The sequence below is a fragment of the Mustela erminea genome, chromosome 7 (assembly GCF_009829155.1).
Source record: "Mustela erminea isolate mMusErm1 chromosome 7, mMusErm1.Pri, whole genome shotgun sequence".
In the NCBI taxonomy this organism is placed as follows: domain Eukaryota; kingdom Metazoa; phylum Chordata; class Mammalia; order Carnivora; family Mustelidae; genus Mustela; species Mustela erminea.
In genome coordinates this window covers 69,308,872-69,327,456 of record NC_045620.1, presented here as the reverse complement: position 1 = coordinate 69,327,456, position 18,585 = coordinate 69,308,872, and the positions used below count along the sequence as shown (strand labels likewise).

The 18,585-nt window shown below is 42.7% G+C and overlaps 1 protein-coding gene across 7 annotated transcripts in view; it reads left to right on the top strand.

Annotated features, from left to right (window-relative positions):
- LHCGR (luteinizing hormone/choriogonadotropin receptor) overlaps positions 1-18,585 on the top strand; it is a 124,881-nt gene that overhangs the window by 28,075 nt on the left and 78,221 nt on the right. For 4 of the 7 annotated variants that reach the window (XM_032352063.1, XM_032352061.1, XM_032352060.1 and 1 more), the window contains 4 exons: positions 6,662-6,730; positions 11,679-11,753; positions 14,336-14,521; positions 17,998-18,078. In XM_032352063.1, coding sequence (XP_032207954.1) covers positions 6,662-6,730; positions 11,679-11,753; positions 14,336-14,521; positions 17,998-18,078 — 411 coding nt within the window. The remainder of the gene's footprint in view (positions 1-6,661; positions 6,731-11,678; positions 11,754-14,335; positions 14,522-17,997; positions 18,079-18,585) is intronic. The other 3 variants (XM_032352064.1, XM_032352066.1, XM_032352062.1) reach the window with 2 other exon arrangements.

Sequence of the window (18,585 nt, the reverse complement as noted above, 5' to 3'; positions counted from 1 at the left end):
ACCACCTCACCAGACTCAAGGAACAACCAAAGATTCCTTTCACACATCGCATTTTAGCATATGCACATGAGAGCTGCACAGTATTTTTATTATGGGGCCATTAACTTATGTTAGTTATGATTTCAAGAAGAATAGTGCCTACCAGCAGGGCATAATTGCCCCACCTCTGAAGTTAATGAGGAATGTAGATTCATCTCTCCTAGTGGGCCCAGGGGGCATTGTACTTCCATCCCCCTCCTCACTCTCAGCCCTTCATCTGGAAGGAGAGTGATTAGTCATTTGCTTGGCACTTGTTCTCAGCTGAATGGGCCCTTCTGTAAGTGAAGGATCCTGTGGAGCACCGTGTTGGAAAAAGGGTATTACACTTAAAGAGGAAAGCTTTATTTTCTCAGCTATAAAGTTCAACTCCCTAATTAGAAAATAATGAAAGCAGGCCTTCTCTCTTCATTATTAGTAGTATTTGAGATTTTGCTATTTGTGGAACCTTTCCTGCTCTCCCCCCACCCCAAATCTTTACCAACTGTGAGCTCATTTAATGAAAACAAAATACTTCACTTGATGCTGGAGAAGCTCAGTGGGGTTAATGCTAAAACTATGCATTATACTCTTATGTCCCTTTATAGCCACTTTGGCTTTTCATTAAATCTCCTCAAGAGGCCACCTGGAAATGTACCCCCTGAGTGAGCAGGATTTGGCTGTACCACCTTTAAAATATTCTAGATGACTTGTCATACCAGTCTCAAAAAAGAGACAACTTTGATTCACGTCTGAACTCCACAAAGAAAAGTAAAGGTCATGGCAACTAATTCTCAGAGAAAGAATGCCTGGCAAAGGATGGCAAGATTCCTGGCTGCCCCTGTGATGAGCCACACTAAAGAGACTGCTGGGTGTTGAAACAGAAAGCCTGAGTTCTAGTCCTGGACCTGTGTCTAATGACCCTCAGTCAAGTTATACCATCCAGACATGGCTCTGTCTCTATGTATACAATGGGATTATTAATAACTCCTTGTGCAAATTCAATCACATCATGTCAACTACACAGCACCACCATGATTAAAAGCGCATATTCAGCAAGCCAGTTGTTATTAGACCATTCTGAAAACATCATGTCTTGTTATCTCTTTTTAAATATGTTTTATTCTAAAATTTTCAGTGGGCAGGTAGAGTTGCTTTCCATTTTTCTTTTCAGTAACAGCCCTATACATCTTACCTAGATTTATCGACTATTAGCAGTTTGCAACACCCACCCCATCTCTATATCTGTAAATATATACAATACATTTCCTTTTGGCCAAACCATCCAAAAGAAGTTTACAGGTATTATGACACTTCATACCTCAAATACTTCAGTATGTATCTCGCCAAAACAGAGACACTGTACATAACTACACCATTATACACACCCCCCAAAAAACCCATGACTTTAATAACATTGTCCAGACTGCAGTCTGCATTCCAATGAAAATATCTTTTATAGAATTTTTTTCAACTCAGAATCCAATCAAAATTTTATGCATTGCACTTTCACTATTATGTCCCTTAGTCCTCCCAACCTCATCTCTTACCCCACCCACTAAGATCTTCTCCCCCACTTTCCTTTGTTTCTATGACACCGATTTCTTGAAGAAGCCCAGGTCAGTTGTTTGGATTCATCTGACTATATTGTCAGGATTAGATTCAGGACAACGTTGCTGTAAGAACATTGCAAAGGGCATGTTGTGTCCCTCCCAGTGCATCAAACCTGAAGGCACAGCATGCCATGATCCTTAGTCATTTGGTTGAAGTATGACTGCCAGACATCTTCATTGTAAGGGCATATTTTTCCCTTTGTCACTAATAATAAACCATAGTGGGACACGGTGAGTTGGTACAACTAGCCCATTGGCCAACATTTCATCTAATGGTTCCATTTGGTTTTTATGCAGGTAGTTACAAAGCAGAAGTTTTAAATTTCATCATTTTTCTATACTTATTACCAGCGCTCTGCTGTTAAAAAAAAAAAAAAGAATCCTCTCCTTCTCTCTCGATCTCTTTTTTAAATATCACTATAGAAGTAGATTTTTCAAAAATTTTATTGAATGTATTATAATAAATTGCTGTCATCATTCTTTTGGATGCCTGTCATCTTTTTGTTATTACCTATGGTGAAATCATATAAGATGACATGAACTTGGCTGAGAGAAACAAAACAACTCAGGGCTGCTGAAAGGAACGAGGTATGCCCACATCAGAGAGGGGATTCCCGTGCATTGAGACTGTGAGCCCCACAGAAATAGGGGAATTCTGATGAACATTCAAAACCAAGGTCATGGTAGCACATAGAGATCAGCCTGGTGACAGTGACTGGTCACGAGTTATCCATACAACCATGGCCAGGGTGTGCACTCAAGAGGGGTCTTCACATACTTCATACATAGGATATTAAAAAATATCCTGAAAAAAATACCACAGGGAGAAGAAAGTGATGAATTTAGGATCCCTGTTCTTTTGGTAGGTATTGGTATAATCATTTGATAAATATTTGCTTACAGATATATCACCATAGGGCATATTCTCTAAAATAGAAACCCTGAGGCCATTCTTTGAGACCCTGCAGATCTGCAGAAACAAATTAAGCTTTTTTCTTTAAAATTGTCCAAAAACTATTAGGTGGTTACAAGATCCAAAAGGGAACCACAGCAGACCATCTAATACTGTCAATATAAACCCAGAAATGCTTTTAAAGCCCCAGCAGTATTTGGAGTTTCTTTCATGGTGGCCTTCAGAGTGAGAGTATCATCTGTGATTAAGTTCTAAAGCCTGAACTTTATTTTGAATAAAAAGGTGACATTCTCTGGTTTTGAATCACAATTACTGACATTTGAATAGAGAACATAGACAATGCTTTAAAATAAGGTGCAGCTATTGTAATACAGGAGAGGGGGGAAATTTCTGTGCTTGTGACAGCATCCTCAAGGCAAAGAAAGCCATCCTCATTTAATTCTGACACCATGATGTTTTTGGGGGAAAAAGTTATCTTAAATCAATCTCCAGATGTTTTAAGGGGCATTTGAAAGCATGGAGTGGGCATGACAGCAGGAGGCCTCCCACTCACATATGTAAGTTCTCCAAAGTAAGGAAGCCACTTGTTTTAATCAAAACAAAGCAACACATTCTATTGTGTACAACTGGTAAGAAAAGCTGAAGAGAAGCAGCTGAAAAGGAAACAGTGAGCCCATTCTTTAGAAAGTCAAGACAAGCAGGACCCAGACTATTTGAAAAAAACAAAACAAAACAAAAAAACCTAAAAAATGTCCCAGTACAAGCATGTTCAATGATGCTTACACAGACCAAAGATGTTTGAGGGCCTATGGAAAGTAAGTACATGTGAGGCAGCCCAGGCCATCGAACTGACCTGCTCCACCAAGAACAGGAAGCCCCCCTACCCCAGCGGACCACAGTTCAGTAAAAAGGACTGCTGCATTTCATGGAAATCCTGTCCAGAGCATGGCAAGGGAAACCCCTTTCCCTCTATTCTGGTCAGAGAGACAGAGCTGCTACTACTACTATTACTACTAATAATAATAATGGCAACACATTAAGCATTTACGGTGTTGCAGGACTTATTTCTAAGTGCTTAACATATGTTTAGCATCTTAATCACCCAACAGCCTTCTGAGGTCAGTACTATTGTTATCATCCCTATTTTTAGATTAGGAAATTAAGACACAAAGAGGTTAAGTAACAGCCTGAAGTAATTCAGTGAATAAGTAGTGAGCAGCTGCATTGAAGACTTGTAAATTTAACCACAAAGCTACACTTAGAGCAATGGCATTGTAAGCCCCATTGGGACGGGGGAAGGTATAAAATCCTAATGTGCATCAAAACTGGGATCAGGACGGCATGTAAGGATGATGGGGCATGGGCATCCAGACAGCTGCTGGCAGCTTTGCTTTGCTCAAAACAGAGTAGGAGCTACTCTATCTTAATTCACTATGCATGTAGCTCCATCACTTACAAGGCAGGGAAAGCAGTAAGGGAACCAGACTCTGGACTCCGTTCTGTGCAGCAGACCATCAGCTCTGCATATGGAAGCAATGAGAGCTATATCATCCAATGCTGTACCCTAGGGCAAAGGGCCCCACAGCGGCATGCCTACGTTCACTAGGAGGGCTTGTTATGAAAGTACATATCCCTGAACACCACTACCACATTCTGACGCTGTAGCTTTGCAGGGCACCTGTTTACGGGGTCTGAGTCTGCATTTCCAGCAAGCAGCTCCAGTTGATTCTGAGTCAGTGGATGAAGGGGAATGTTTTAACAAACACTGGCCGAGACTCTAAGAAATCCACTTTCAAAGAAGTTCAGAGAAAAGTCCAATACTATTTCTTCATCTACAAGAGATTGTTATAAAGGAATTCAAGCCCCCAAATGATAAGGGACTGCCAAAGAATCATAGTCTAAGTGTAAAATTAAAAAAAGAATTCTTTCTTTGTGCTACTAAGGAGGCAAGAAGGTTGTGCGTAACTACACAAGACAAGGGAGATAACCCAAGTAACTTTACCCTCAAATCCTAGAAAACTACTGAAAAATGGCACCCCAGAATCCATTACAGAATATAGGTAAGAGCTCACAGGCGAAGTTGTAAATTCAAAATTCCAGAAGAAAGCACAGAAGAGCAGGAGAAGCCAGAGTAGCCTGTTCCTCACATGGAAGGGCAAGGCTGGGCTCCTGCCAGGTAGCAAGCATCATGAGAGACCCCGGGGTTTTACAAAATGAGGTTGCTCTGAACTCAAATTAATAAGGAGGCTTTATAAATTATTTTGTAATCTTCACTTTCTGAATGCCAGTGTTCAAATATCATGCTTCAACCCTGAGTCCTCCTCAGGTTTATTTATATGCTGGTTTGTCTCAGGTGTGCTGACTGCCCCCCCCCACACACACACACTACACACACACACACACACACACACACACACACACCCATACACCACAAGACGTACTTCCATGCTTATTTTATTTAACAGAGGCTAAAGAATAATTGTAGACAATAGCCACGGGGAACAGGAACAGCTGGGGAAGTCTAAACTGGGTGTCTAAACTGTTTCTTAAGTCCCAGACACCAGCCCATTCCTCCGTGGCCATGCCACTATCAGCAATTCTGTAAAGGGAAGCTAGGGTCTTGCCAGATGGTAGAGCTTAATTTTATGTTATACCATAGCCCTTTCTCACTTGAATATTGCATCCTGGTTCTTGAAGAACTTACACAAGTACTTCTAAGACTGTGACTTTCAAACTTGCTTGGTTGACTGTGATTTATAGTAAGAAATTCATCTTACATATACCTATTTGTTCATCCAATTCACTTAACATATATTTACTGTAATCCTCCCAAGCACCAGGCACTTGGATGCAGGGGATTCTGTAAGAAACGGAACAGTCTGAAATCCTTGATCTCCTGAAGCTTACATTCTGCAGGGGAAGGCAGGTAACAAACAAGTATGATAGGGCAGATGCTGATAAAGCCACCGAGGAAACCCAAATCCATGAGCGGGGCATGGGAACGTGGAATGCTGAGGGAAGTGAGTTTAAATGGGCAGCCAGCAAAGGCCACACTCAGAACATGACATCAAGCACGGCCCTGCAGGAGGAGGAAGCAGGGCCATGTGGATCTCTCAAGGAAGAAAGGTGAAAATAACCAGTGAAACTGATATGCTGGAAGTAGCCCAAGACAAAGTGTTCTGTTCTACTTTTGCCTATGGTGGGCTTTAGACAAGTCACTTTCCTTTCTGAGCCTCTTCCTTTCTTTATAAAATGAAGGTGTGCCACTTGATCCTCCCCAAGCTCATTCCTGGCTCCAACATTTCCCAACATCTGTCCTGAGGAGCAGAACATGTCTTATTCTAGGCAGGTGTGTGTGTGTGTATGTGTATGTGTATATATATATTTATGTACATGACATAGAAAAATAGTAGAACAAAATTCCATAAATAGTACTACCCTAATTACAGGCAATACACTCCAATATTTTCCATTTTGTCCTATTCTGTTCTATTTCATTTTGCTAAATGGTGACTGCACCCAACTAAACTGCTTTAACTATCCACTAATTGGTCTTAAAGAACCATTTACAGGGTTTGAAATCTTCTTGGTTATGGAGCCAAATACAGCATCAGCAAAAACACATACTCATCCAAGGAAAAGAAGAGCTAACTCAGGCCTGGGGCCTTCCTATGCCCCCCAACTTTAAAGCTGCCCAGAAAGCCCAAAAGCCCAAAGGCATGGAGAAGCAGAGGCAAGACTTGAGTGTCAGTCAGATGGCTCTGGTCACTAACTCTGCTTCTACCCCTACGTTCTTTAACCTTGAGCAAACTACACAACAACACTGAGACTTAGATTTCTGATCAGTATAATGGAAATGATGAGGTTTATGTCACAAAATACATGTAGAATGACTGATCAGGTATCTGGCACTTATTAACACTAAACAAACAAACTGGTGATGATGCCACGGGTGAAAGTGAAGCCAAATGAGAGCAGAAGGGGTGGGGGGGAACAGCTCCATCTCACCAGCTCCTTAGAATGCCAGTAATTATCTTAGTAATAAGTGTCACAGAAGGAAGAATGTGTGATTCCAAAATGTGCTTCTTTCACTGCTAAATCCTCTCTCCTCTCACTTCAGCAAACTATATGGAAATGGGTTTGAAGAAATACAAAGTCATGCCTTCAACGGGACAACGCTGATTTCCCTGTAAGTATGTGCTTATTTCCCCAGCTCATGAATAAAAATGAAATATTACTCTAGCTACCAGATCACATTCAATCTTCAGCAACTAACTCAGGACAAAAATAAACTTTCAAGTGGCTAGTCCTCAGTGTTTCACTCATGTTACTAGGCAACTGGCTGGCTAGAAACCCCAGAGCACCCTGATTTCAAAGATAGATGCAGCCTGGAGACATTAAAGTTGACAGTTTGTTAAAATATTCAACACCCTACTTTAGTCTCATCTCTCAGCCTCACTCTCTAGCCCCCTCACTCAGGTTGATTGTCTGTTAGAAGCAGCACGATTTCAGTGAAGAAATTCTTCCCCCAGCCACAGTGCAGAGAAATCAGGTAACCCCAGTTACCAGCTTAATCAGCCACAACAAGCCCACTCGCAGTCCCATCCCCCTGTTGCTAGGGGGGTTATAGAGTGCATTTTTCACAGGGTGAGGGGGGGCCTTGTACTTTCACCATGTCCTACCACAGTCCCCAGTGTTCATAGCCTTTAAGGAGAACATCCCTACCAACTGCGTCCTTCATTGTTGCGCAACTCTCTTTCCTTCTATGACTCCTTTTCTAAAAGAATGGCTCATTCATTAAACCTGCTGGGCTGGGGCCATTGGAACCATAACAGGTATAGAGTGAGATGACAATCACCCTACAGTTGAGTATAATAAAAACTAAGAGTGCCTGAAAAGCTCAACTGAAGCCAAAATTAAGGAAAACAAATGAAAAGGCTTTTATAATAAATTGTGTAAACGACAGCCTATACCAAGGCTTCTCAGACTTTAAGACAGAGAATAACATGGAGACTATTAAAACACAGATTCCCAGGCCCCAGCCCCAGAGACTTTGCTTCAGTGAGTCTACGGTAGGGCTTGAAAATTTGTAATTATAACAAACTCCCAGGAGATGCTGATGCTGCCAGTCTCAAGGTGAGTAGCATAAGCCTATACAATATACTATTTAACTATACATATTAAACCAAAGACTCCATTACATCAATATAATGCTACAGAGCTCTGTGTCAAAGAGAACAGATCTGGGAGTCACTGATTGGACTTCAAACTCCAATGCCAACATTTGTCAGCTTACCTTGAGCAAGTTATTTAACCTATCCCAGCCACAGTGTTCTCGGCCATAAAACAGAGCCACTAATGGGCTTGTTTTCAGGATAATCCCCCCAAAATGAAAAGGTCAGTTTTGAATCCTCAGTACTTACTTATTACCTTGCACATTTCATTAACTACAAATTAATGAATGAATGATAAATAAGATTATATTTTTAAGATCTTAGCCTGAGTCTGGCACATACCACATGCATGAGAAATGGTACCTTCCTATCATGGAATAGATTTTCCTTTATTTTCTTGTTGACTTAAATTTAATGAAAAGTTCACTCTAGCCAACTGTTTCTGCCAAAATCAAATCGTATCCTCTCCTGGCACGGCACTTGCAGATGCCTCAGACACTCAACAAGGGTTTGCCAAGCATCAGCTGTGTTTGAAGGAACATGCTAGATCAGGGGTGGAAATGAAGATGAATAAGCCCTGCTGTTTGCCCCATGGGAGCATACAGCCTAGAAAGAAGCATTGCCAAATGGTATATAAACTGTAGTAACTAAAACAGAAGGCAAAGCATGATGCCTCCCCTGAGAGAAGTAAAGCCCCCTGGGATTTCAAAGGCAGAAGAGAACATAATTAGAGAAAGCCTCATGAGAGATGTGAACTTTGAGCTGGGTCTAAGTCGGACAGGCAAAGAGAGAGGGAAAATGCATTCCAAGCAGAGGACAATAAAGAGAATGGCCCAGAGGAAGAAGCATGTGTTCACAGAACAGCACACTGTACCTTTCAGAAAGTTCTAGGTGTGATTTAGGGACAAAGCAGGAACGGCCTCAGGTGCCACAGTAAAGAATCTGGACTCTCTTCTGTAGAAAAGGAGAAGCTGTTGAAAGTTCTGGGATGCCAAGTGTGAGGGGCACTTAAAGAAGGTTCATCTGTTAGCAGAAAGGACAGAAGTTGGGGGTGAGGGGTGTAGGGCTAGAGACAGACACCGGCTCTCTGAATAGAGGGGGTGACTGAAGGTCTTTGTGGCTGAAGTCACCTGGATGACGGGGGAACTAAGAGAACTGAATATAAAATTGGGGGACAACAAGAGAGGAGGAGAGCCAGAGCAAAAGCAAACAGAGTGGGAGGGACACCAGCAGAGGACATCTTGGGGAGGTCAGGGACAACAGGACTTTAGGACAGAGGACCTTGGTCAGCAGTGTCCCAGCTGCTTCAGTGATGCCAAAGTGGGTGTGAACTTCAAAAAGTCTAACTAGTCAAGATTCTATATCTTCCACACCTCACTGTTACAGGAAAGAGGGCACCAAGAACACAAATCAGTTTGCCAAGAATACAAATCAATTTCATTCATTTATTCATTCAATAAACATTTATTAAGAATTGCTGATATATTAGGCACCATGTTAGGAGCTGGGTCTGAGATGGCAGAGTGGAAAGAGTCTCTGCCCTCGTGAATTTTCTCTTCTAGCAGAAGACAGAGACAAAAAGACAAGTAAATAAATGAAGTCGTTGCAGATAAGGATATATCCTAAGAAGGAAATAACCCATTACTGAGATCTGCGAGTGAACAGGGGTTGCCTGACTTTAGGTTAAGTGCCCAGGGATAGCCTCACCATGGACATGAAATTTGGGCTGAGCCTAGAGGATTACAAAGAGTCCACCATGGCAATAGTGAGGGGAAGTACATCACAGGAAGAGGAAGCAGGATGTGCAAAGAAAAGAAGTTGTAAGCTCCAGGAACTGACAGGAGGCCAGGGCGGCTGGAGGGTCATCAGCAAGGGAAACAGGTATGAGACAAACCTGGAGATGGAACGGAGAAGCAAATCATGCAGAACTCAGGGGCAGTGGAAAAATCTAAATTCTTTTCTACAGGCAAGGAGGCCCACTGAAGGATTGAGGCAGGGAAGGGGAGGTGGGTTTTAAAACCGCCAAGCAAAAGTTTCACACTATACATTCAACCCAGTTTCTGACACCTTCCTCATAAACGGGCCTGTCCAAAGTTGTTCAGAATGATGATACCAACGCCCTACAAAGTTCTCAAACTTCCTATTTACTAAGGCAAGACAGGGTAGAGAGAAGCAGCACCAGAAGTTTGCCCTCAGACACCTCCAGGGTCCTAAAAGTCAGTCCCTACCATTCCCAGAGCGCCCCACTTATGAACATTTTGGGTGGAGTTTGGGAGTTCTCCCACTGTGCTTCAAGAGGTTATCCTGCCTGTGCTTCTCATACCTGGGGGCTTGTGTCACTTGGGAGCATGAAAGTGACCCCCAGGAAAATGTGGTAGATGGATTTATTTTTAATTGAGTTACATAATGCAGAGTTATCAGTACACAGAAAAATCTGAGTTTTAATAAAACATGTGAAATGCTCTGTCATGAAACTTGAACAATTAATTTGACCTGGCTGACATGAGGATTATTTGCTCCCAGAGCCCTGTATCAATGATTTATGACCATAACAGAACATAATTAAAACAAACCAAATTAGCAAGAAGAGCCATGGAGGTTCAGAAAGGAAATTTTCTTTTGATTTAGATTTTAAACAGCAATTGACTCTGACAACCTCATCTCTTTGAAAGTGGAAATACACGCAGGGGATGGAACTGTATGAGACTGACGGGTGCCTTCTGATGGAAGGGCTGAGGGTTCCCAAGGAAAACGCTTAGTAGAAGCATGTGGAAAACAGCCACCCAGGGAGCAAGATGCAGGGGGTTTTGCCATTTTGAAATGGCAGGTGTGATGTGGAGACATGCAGAAAGACAATGAAGAAGCTGTAGAGCTATGAGGTGAGCCAGGATGCCTAAGCATCTGCAGGGGAGGGAACAGCGGTTGTCAGTCTATCTGTTTTGCTATGTAACACTGTAACGGTGATGCCAAAGAATCATGTCCCCGTGCTTGAAATCACCACACCAACAATGGAGGCATGTTCCAGAATGCTCTTTGAGGCACCACTCTTCTCTCATAGAAAGAAAGAGCTTAAAAGAAGGCTGGTAAGCCTGAGCCTAGGGACCCCTCTCCCAGCTTGCTGATCCACCCAGAGATGGGAGACACTGGCATCCAGGCCCAGACAGGAGGCTGCTGGGTAGAGCCAGGCTGAGCTAGCTGTTCCTGAGCAGTTCGCCCCGAGCTGCTTGGAGCTCAAGGGAAGGGAAGCTGCAGAGAGCTCCTGTGGAGCAGCGTTTGGTTGTGCCATAGCCTGAATGGCAGCGGCCCTCTACCCTTTTGCTTCCACAGCATGCATACACAATGGCAATCATATACCCAGCACAAGACCCTATGTGGGGTGCGCAAGGTGTGGGGCAATTTTCTGCACAGGTTGTCCCTCCTCCCCTTTCCTACCCACAGAGAATGCATATCTGAGAGAAAAAGAGTACAGTTCACAGGATGAAAGGGGTATTGTTGAGTGGACCCTACTTCTTTTCAGGTAAAGCATTTACAAACTTCAGTATCTGACTCTTAGCCAACTCTGAGACGTTCAAGGTCAGGGTGGCTGAGCACAGGACACACAGCAGGCTGCCTCTCTGCCCTTCAGCCTTGAACCCTGGAGCAGTGTTCTCATCCTTGTGCACCTTTGTGGCTGCCAACTTTCCTAACTCCAGGCCAGAAGGGGGTGAGCGCTTTACGCTGCAGGACAACACATTCTACGGAGCGAGGGGGACACTGCAGGGGAAAGGTGGGGCAGGACACGCACTCCAGCAACAGGACAATTTGTCCTGCACCAGCATGTCTTTTTCCGCTTTCCCTATGGTCCCCCTTTCCCTCCAGCACTGAGCACCACTCAGGCAGGCTACTCCAACCCTGTGTCTGTGCAGCTGTGACCAGTGACATGTGCAAGTGCACGCTCCACTAAGGACACTTTCTTCCTCACAGGGAGCTCAAGGAAAATGCACACCTAGAGAAGATGCACAATGGAGCATTCCAGGGGGCCACAGGACCTAGCATCTTGTGAGTACAGCAGTGCTGCCTTCCCTCCCCACCAAGGCTTGCTGAGGGTGTCCAGCCACCCCGTCCCCAGGCTGGTTTGTGGAGATTCAGCCTCCATCTGTGAAAGGGCTGCCATTAACCAATAAGGCAAGCTGGGAGGGCTTATATGACACAAACTGTCTCCATTCTAGAGCCAGAAGTCTGAACCTGAGATGGCAGTAGTCTCATTCCTCCTGAGGGCTGTGAAGGCGGGCTCTGTTCCAGGCCTCCCTCCTGGCTCCTGGGTGTGCGTTCCGGTTGTGACAGCATAACTCTCAACTTCACATGGCTCTCTCTGTTGTGGATCTGCCTGTCTCTGAACTACCCTCTTTTTATAAGGATGCCAGCCATACTGGATCTAGATCCATCCTAATGACCTCATTTTATCATGATTACCTCTGTGAAAACCTCGTGTCCAAATAAGGTCACATTCTGAGGTACTGAGGGCTGAGGACTTCCACATTTGAATTTGAGAAAGACAATTCAACCTATAACACCAAGTATGCCTCACGTGCTGGCAGAGGGTGGGTGGCTGCCAACCTGGCATCCACTCTGGACATGCAAAGGCCACAGATCTGACTTGCCCCTGAAATTTGTCTAGACAGAGCTGAGCTGCTATATCAGGCTCCCTGAGGGTGCAAGCTGTAGAACCACTCTACTTCCAACCCCACCACAATTAACTTCTGGCTGTATCTAGTTCCCAGCCCCCAATCTTATCAACCAACACCCCAACTATCTCTAGTTCCCAGCCCCCACTACTATCAACCCCCACTGACTGTGTCTAGTTGCCAGCCCCCAGAGCTGTCATCCCTTCCTGTCTCTTATTTTCCAGCCCGCGTTCCTGTCAACCTCCAATTCCATTTAGTTTCTACCCCCACTACTGTCAACCCAGAACTGTGTCTAGTCCTAGCCCCCACCCCTGTCAACCCTTGGCTTCTTCTACTCTCCAGCTCCTCCCAGTATCCATTTTGACTCCACTTCTCAATTTCTGCAACCATCAACCCCTGACTCTGTTTACTTCCTAATGTCTACCACTAAAACTCCTCACCTTCTCAACTTCCTAACTTCTGCTGCTCTCAATCCTGACTCACTCTCTACTCTCCATTCAATCTCATGACTACTACCTCATGACTTCTGCCCACTATTTTCTCTGTTGTGTCTCAGCTTCTGCTCCCCTACGCCACGGGTCCTTGTCTGTATGTCTCCTATTCAGAGACATATTCACCAGACTCACAATCATCCAGGTTGGAGAGACTCTGAAGTCTGGCTCTTAGAGCAAGCCAGCTACTGACCCAGCCACGGGACAGCCAGCCAAAGGGAGTGGCCTCTGGGTTAAAGTATATGATGAAGTTAGTGTGGTCCGAGACATCCTTCCTGATAGTTTTTGCCTAAAGAGCTGCTTGGTCCACTTGCTTAGAAATGACTGTGAGCAATAAAGATACCTGTACTGTCTTGTCCAGAACAGTCAGACCACACCCAGTCTTATTTCACAAGCAGCTGTTCTCATTACACTCTTAGGGAGTAAGAGGTGTCTAGAAGTGTTCCTTCCACCCACAACCCAAAAATACATCCCCCACTGGTCTTCCACTGAGACTGATGTCCTAATGTACTCCTTTATAATGAGACATTGCCTTTCCTAGAGTCCTAATTTAAAGTCCTAAATATCCTAATTTAAAATCCTAAACGTTAAAATCCTAAAATAGCCCCCCAGCAAAACACATACACACATACAGAAAAAAAATCCACCTGCAAAGAGCTGTGTGCTCTATCCCTAACATATCCAGGAGAACTCCATAAAGAAGGGTGGGAATATGGGTTATCTCATTGAACAGGGACACAAAAGCAGCAGGAGTCTGAAGCCCTTGAGGTAAATTCTGCTGTCTTGACTATTCCACCAATGGCCTACACTAGCCATTGCTCTGTTTTTTTAAGTTCATCTGTCTATCAGTCATCTCTTGATCTCCTTCCATGTGCTGGGCACTAAGCACTGGGACAATTTACTGAAGGGGACTACACTGCTGGGAAGTTTCATGGGGCATCAGCAGCAACCACTTAGGAGATGGGCAGTATTTTATTAAATTCTCCACTGACTCGTCTTCCTCCTTACTTTGAACTTGTTTGGATTTTTCTTGAACATTGCCTCAAGATTAGAAAAACCAACGAGTTTGGGACCTTGTGTACAAAACTGAAGCTTTACATACAGTTCTGTTTGCTTGGCCAAGTGCTTGCTTGCACTGGACTGATGAATCCAGTTTGCCTTTAGAAAATGTACTGTTTACCTCCCAGGTAGATGACAGCTTATACCTATAAGGAGTTACACTCAACCTTGAAAGGAAAAACAGGGTGAATATGAGGGAAAAAACACAACATGGGTTTTCTCTGTGTGTTTGTGTTTTTTTAATTTAGATCTTAATGAGAGTGACTGAATGGAGAATTAGGGGAAAGACGAGATGGAGAAAAGATTCCTCAGAACCTAGAACAATACTGTTGAGAGGAGGTTTCAGCCCATGAATCAGATGTATAAAATATATAAACAAAAAGGCTTACTACATTCTATTTTTCAGGGATATTTCTTCCACCAAATTGCAAGCTTTGCCTAGCTACGGGCTGGAGTCCATCCAGACACTCATTGCCACATCATCCTATTCTCTAAAAAAACTGCCATCAAGGGAAAAATTTGCCAACCTCCTGGATGCCACACTGACTTACTCGAGCCACTGCTGTGCTTTTAGAAATTTGCCAACAAAAGAGTAAGTAAAAAACAAAAGGTAGAGCCTGCCAAGATGTGGCAGAAGCAGATTTCAAAACAGTCAACTGGTCAACAGCTTCCTGCCTCTTCACTGCCTGCTCTAGATCAGCTCCAGAGCCATGGGGTCACTTTCAGAGAGACAAGAAGAAAATGAGCCATCCTGTTTCCTCCCGAAAACTAATTCCAAACAGTTGATTCACCCTGCAGCTATAAGACCTTTGTAGCCTATTCTGGGCTAACTGAGTTATAACCTTAAATTAGGCTGTAATTGCAGTTGCAAAATGGAGTACAAAACTAGCATCTTAAAGATTAGCTCTAATCCTTATCAGAGAGCATCATTTTTAAAGAAGGAGGGAAGTAGGCTCAAGAGAGTAAATTTTACCTAACATCTTAATCTTTAATAAAAAAAAAAAAAAAATGGACACAAACTCTACAGAAGACATTTTTTTTAAAGCTATTTCTCTCCCAGTGAGAAGATCATCTTTCATTTCAGAACAGAATTCTAGCTCCCTAAGGAGTAGCTTAGTGTCAGAACAAAAAGGACATGAACTCCTGACTGGTTTGTGTCCAGTGTGGGCATCTTACCGATTCCACTGATACACTACAATCCAGAAAGTAAGGACAGCATGTGCAGGATTTCATTCTTTCCTTAAAGATTATTTTTCAGACTTCTTTTTGAGATACATACTATTACCTTTTTTACATCGCAAACCAGTACACATCACCTAGGTAACAATATATTTTTACATGTGTATCATGGGATACACACATTATTTTTCTTGTCCATTTTACTCTATTTTATTTCACTTGTGTTCTGTTTTCAATACTAGTCTTGACGCACTCTTTTGTTTTCATGACGCACTAATGGGATACAACTCACAGCTGGGAAAACATTTGCCCTGAAGGGTTATTATGCCGGCTAAGTGGCTCAGTTGGTTAAGCAGCTGCCTTTGGCTCGGGTCATGATCCCAGCATCCTGAGATCAAGCCCCACATCAGGCTCCTTGCTCCACAGGGAGCCTGCTTCTCCCTCTGACTCTGCTTGCCACTCTGTCTGCCTGTGCTCGCTCTCATTCTCTCTCTCTCAGACAAATAAATAAATAAAATCTTTAAAAAAAAAAAAAAAAAAAGAAGATATTCTCAATTAATTAGATGAAGTGCTCAAAGAGTGATGCTAAGATGCTGCTGTCTCTATTTGGAATCAACCTACTTATAATGAGTCAACCAACAAGTATTATCGTACATCTACTTTGTGCCTTGCAGAGGTGCAGGAAGCGCTATCTGAAATTTTGAGGTAAAAAGACAAAACACTAAGAAGACAAAGCACTCAGAGAGCCATGCACCATTAGCTGAGCTTCAAAGAATGTTAATTGAACACTTACCATTTCCAACCTGTGCAAAAATCTGAAGATACAAAGATAACTAAGAGTTCATCCCACCCTCCAAGACTCACAAACAGCTATATGAGGGCAGCACACAAGAGACCAATGTTTAAGTACAATACAGCAAAGATAATGGTAGAGCTAAGAACAGAATAGAATGCTCTGGGAGCCCTGAAGAAGAGTTTCTAAGCAGCAACAGGACTTACAGAAAGCTTCCTAAAGGAGTGACTTCTGCTGTGCTTTAGAGAAGGGGTAAGAGTTGGCTAGGCAAGTGTGGATAAAACCATGCCAAGAAGACAAAGTAGCTCATGTGAAGGCACAAAGGCAAGAGACAGAAGATGGAAGTCCTTTGGAAAAAACTGGAGCAAGAAGTCTTAAGGGTACGCAGAGGAAACAGGGAAAGGTGGGCTGTGATGGGCTCTGGGTGTCAGGCCAAGTTGTTCAGAAGATGGGGAACCACTAAAGAACTCAAAGCAAAATTACTCAGATTTGCTTTTGTAAAATAACACTGTGGAGGATGGCTTAGAGGTGAGTAAAGCTGGTAAGAGACCAAATTGAATAACAATACAGACACTGGTTTACGATAAAGCTGATTCTGGACACCTCAACTTTGAAGGCAAAGAGGTCACATCCCTTCTGAAATTACTGGCATGTAAAAACAGTAGTTCAGGGGCTTTTTATTCCAGTAAATGAAAAAGACTGCCTCTGGGGGAAAAAAGGAGGACAGGCTTATCCAGGTGTAGACCAGTATCAAAGTAAGATGGGAATATAGTCACACAGAGGGTGTCTTGCTTGGAATTACAAGCTTTAACTGACTCCCCCTGTCTCCATAAAGCTTGAAACCTTGGATGTTATTGAGGCCAGAGAGCCTGAACTGGGCCAGGGGAATATTGAAGCAAACTCTGAGCCACTCCTCTGCCCTGCAGCTGCTGGGCCTGGGTAACAAACACAGCTGCCTAGGCAGATGGCTCCAAAGACTTCCTTGGTATCTATGATTAAAATTGCAAAAAAGAGTAGATGGAACCCAATGTTATGAGCTGAAGGCAAAGAACAACCGCATTTCCTGTTAACTATAGGGTGGTTCACGCATAGTGTCTCTAAGTGTCAGACATGGAGCCCGCATCAAACACACACACACACGCGCGCGCACACGCATGCATGCACACATACTTTGATCCAAATTTGAGGACTTATAAGCCTGACCCAAAATAACAAGATGATTAATTTTTGAAAGTGGGTCCCATAGGTCAAATAGTTCCTCTATATTATCCACCTTTATATACAAAGTTTATATACGGAGTTATTTGTATAAGGAATTTATATACAAAGTTATTTGTACAAGGAATTATCTTGTTAATATTGGAGGAGAATATATAGAAATTTCTAGTCTTAATTGCCTCGTATCTCCTTTCTCCTTGGGAAGGTTGAGTTTCTCACCACCTTTTCTCTTTCCTTCTATTTCTTCATCCAGTTTTCTTTTGTGCCTCCCTTTCGTCTTATCTTAGGAATATAAGTACAGGTCTCTTTTAATATCTTGAGACTTCTCACCTTTCCATTAGGCTAAACTTCTTGGAACAATGGAGGAGTAGGGAACACCTACACATATTTCTCCACATAAGGAAAAAGGGCAGAAAATTCACATCATAATGTCAAGTCCAGTATCTTCAAATCCTTACAAAACAGATTTCCCAGTTAGGATTCGAAGCCATGAATCCTGAATGGTTATTTGTTCATCAAGAGCAATGTGGTGAGGAGACTGGTAAGGAGCAAACCCTAATATACCACAAAGGTAGTTTTTAATAAGCAGTGAAAAACCCATGATTCAACATGATGGATTTAAGCTTTTTCATCTCTAAAGCCCACACAAAACATTTAGCATTCAGGAGCATTTTATCTAAGCTGGAAGCACTCTAATGACAATTCTGAAGCCTTTACTCTCTCCCCAGGAAATGTTTCAGTTAGGACAATGGTGCAGAACATGAAATATAATAGGTAAAGAATTTGGATGAACAAAGCATAAATAGACATGATCATGTTTAGTTTAAAGACCAAAAGCTCAACTGCTTTTTTTTTTTTTTAAACCTCTTTTCTTTCAGGCAGAATTTTTCATTTACCATTTTTGAAAACTTTTCCAAACAATGTGAAAGCACAGCAAGGAGACCAAATAATGAAACGCTGTAAGTATTTGCATGCAAAGAAACTCAGGAAGCCATGTCTCATTCTATGTGCATCTTATTTTCAGTGCCAATGGTTTTCTTCTGATAAAAGTCTTCACTGGGTAGGGGGGCGGTTTGCAAAGCATTTTTTAGTAGATTTAAGATGGGAATTTTTCCTTTGCAAATGGCATCCAGTTGATCAGACATCTCTTTTAACTCATTAAAAAAAAAAGTTCTTTAAAAAATGTATATACATGTTCATTCTACAGCTAAATGCTCCTCAGAAATTAAAATTTTCTTTGCAGTTATCCTGAGGTCACTAAGGGCTTGTTTAAATGACAGCTTCATTAGGAATTTTCACTAGTCAGTGGTCAAAAAGATTAACTGTTTGCAGATACAGCTTCTAGAAGTAGCCACTTCCCTTTAAAAAGACCTAGGCCACCTTGACCACTATGCTCTGGAGCTTAAAATTATTCAACCTCAATGCTATCACTAACATACACTGCATGGGAGCTCCACTTCTATTCT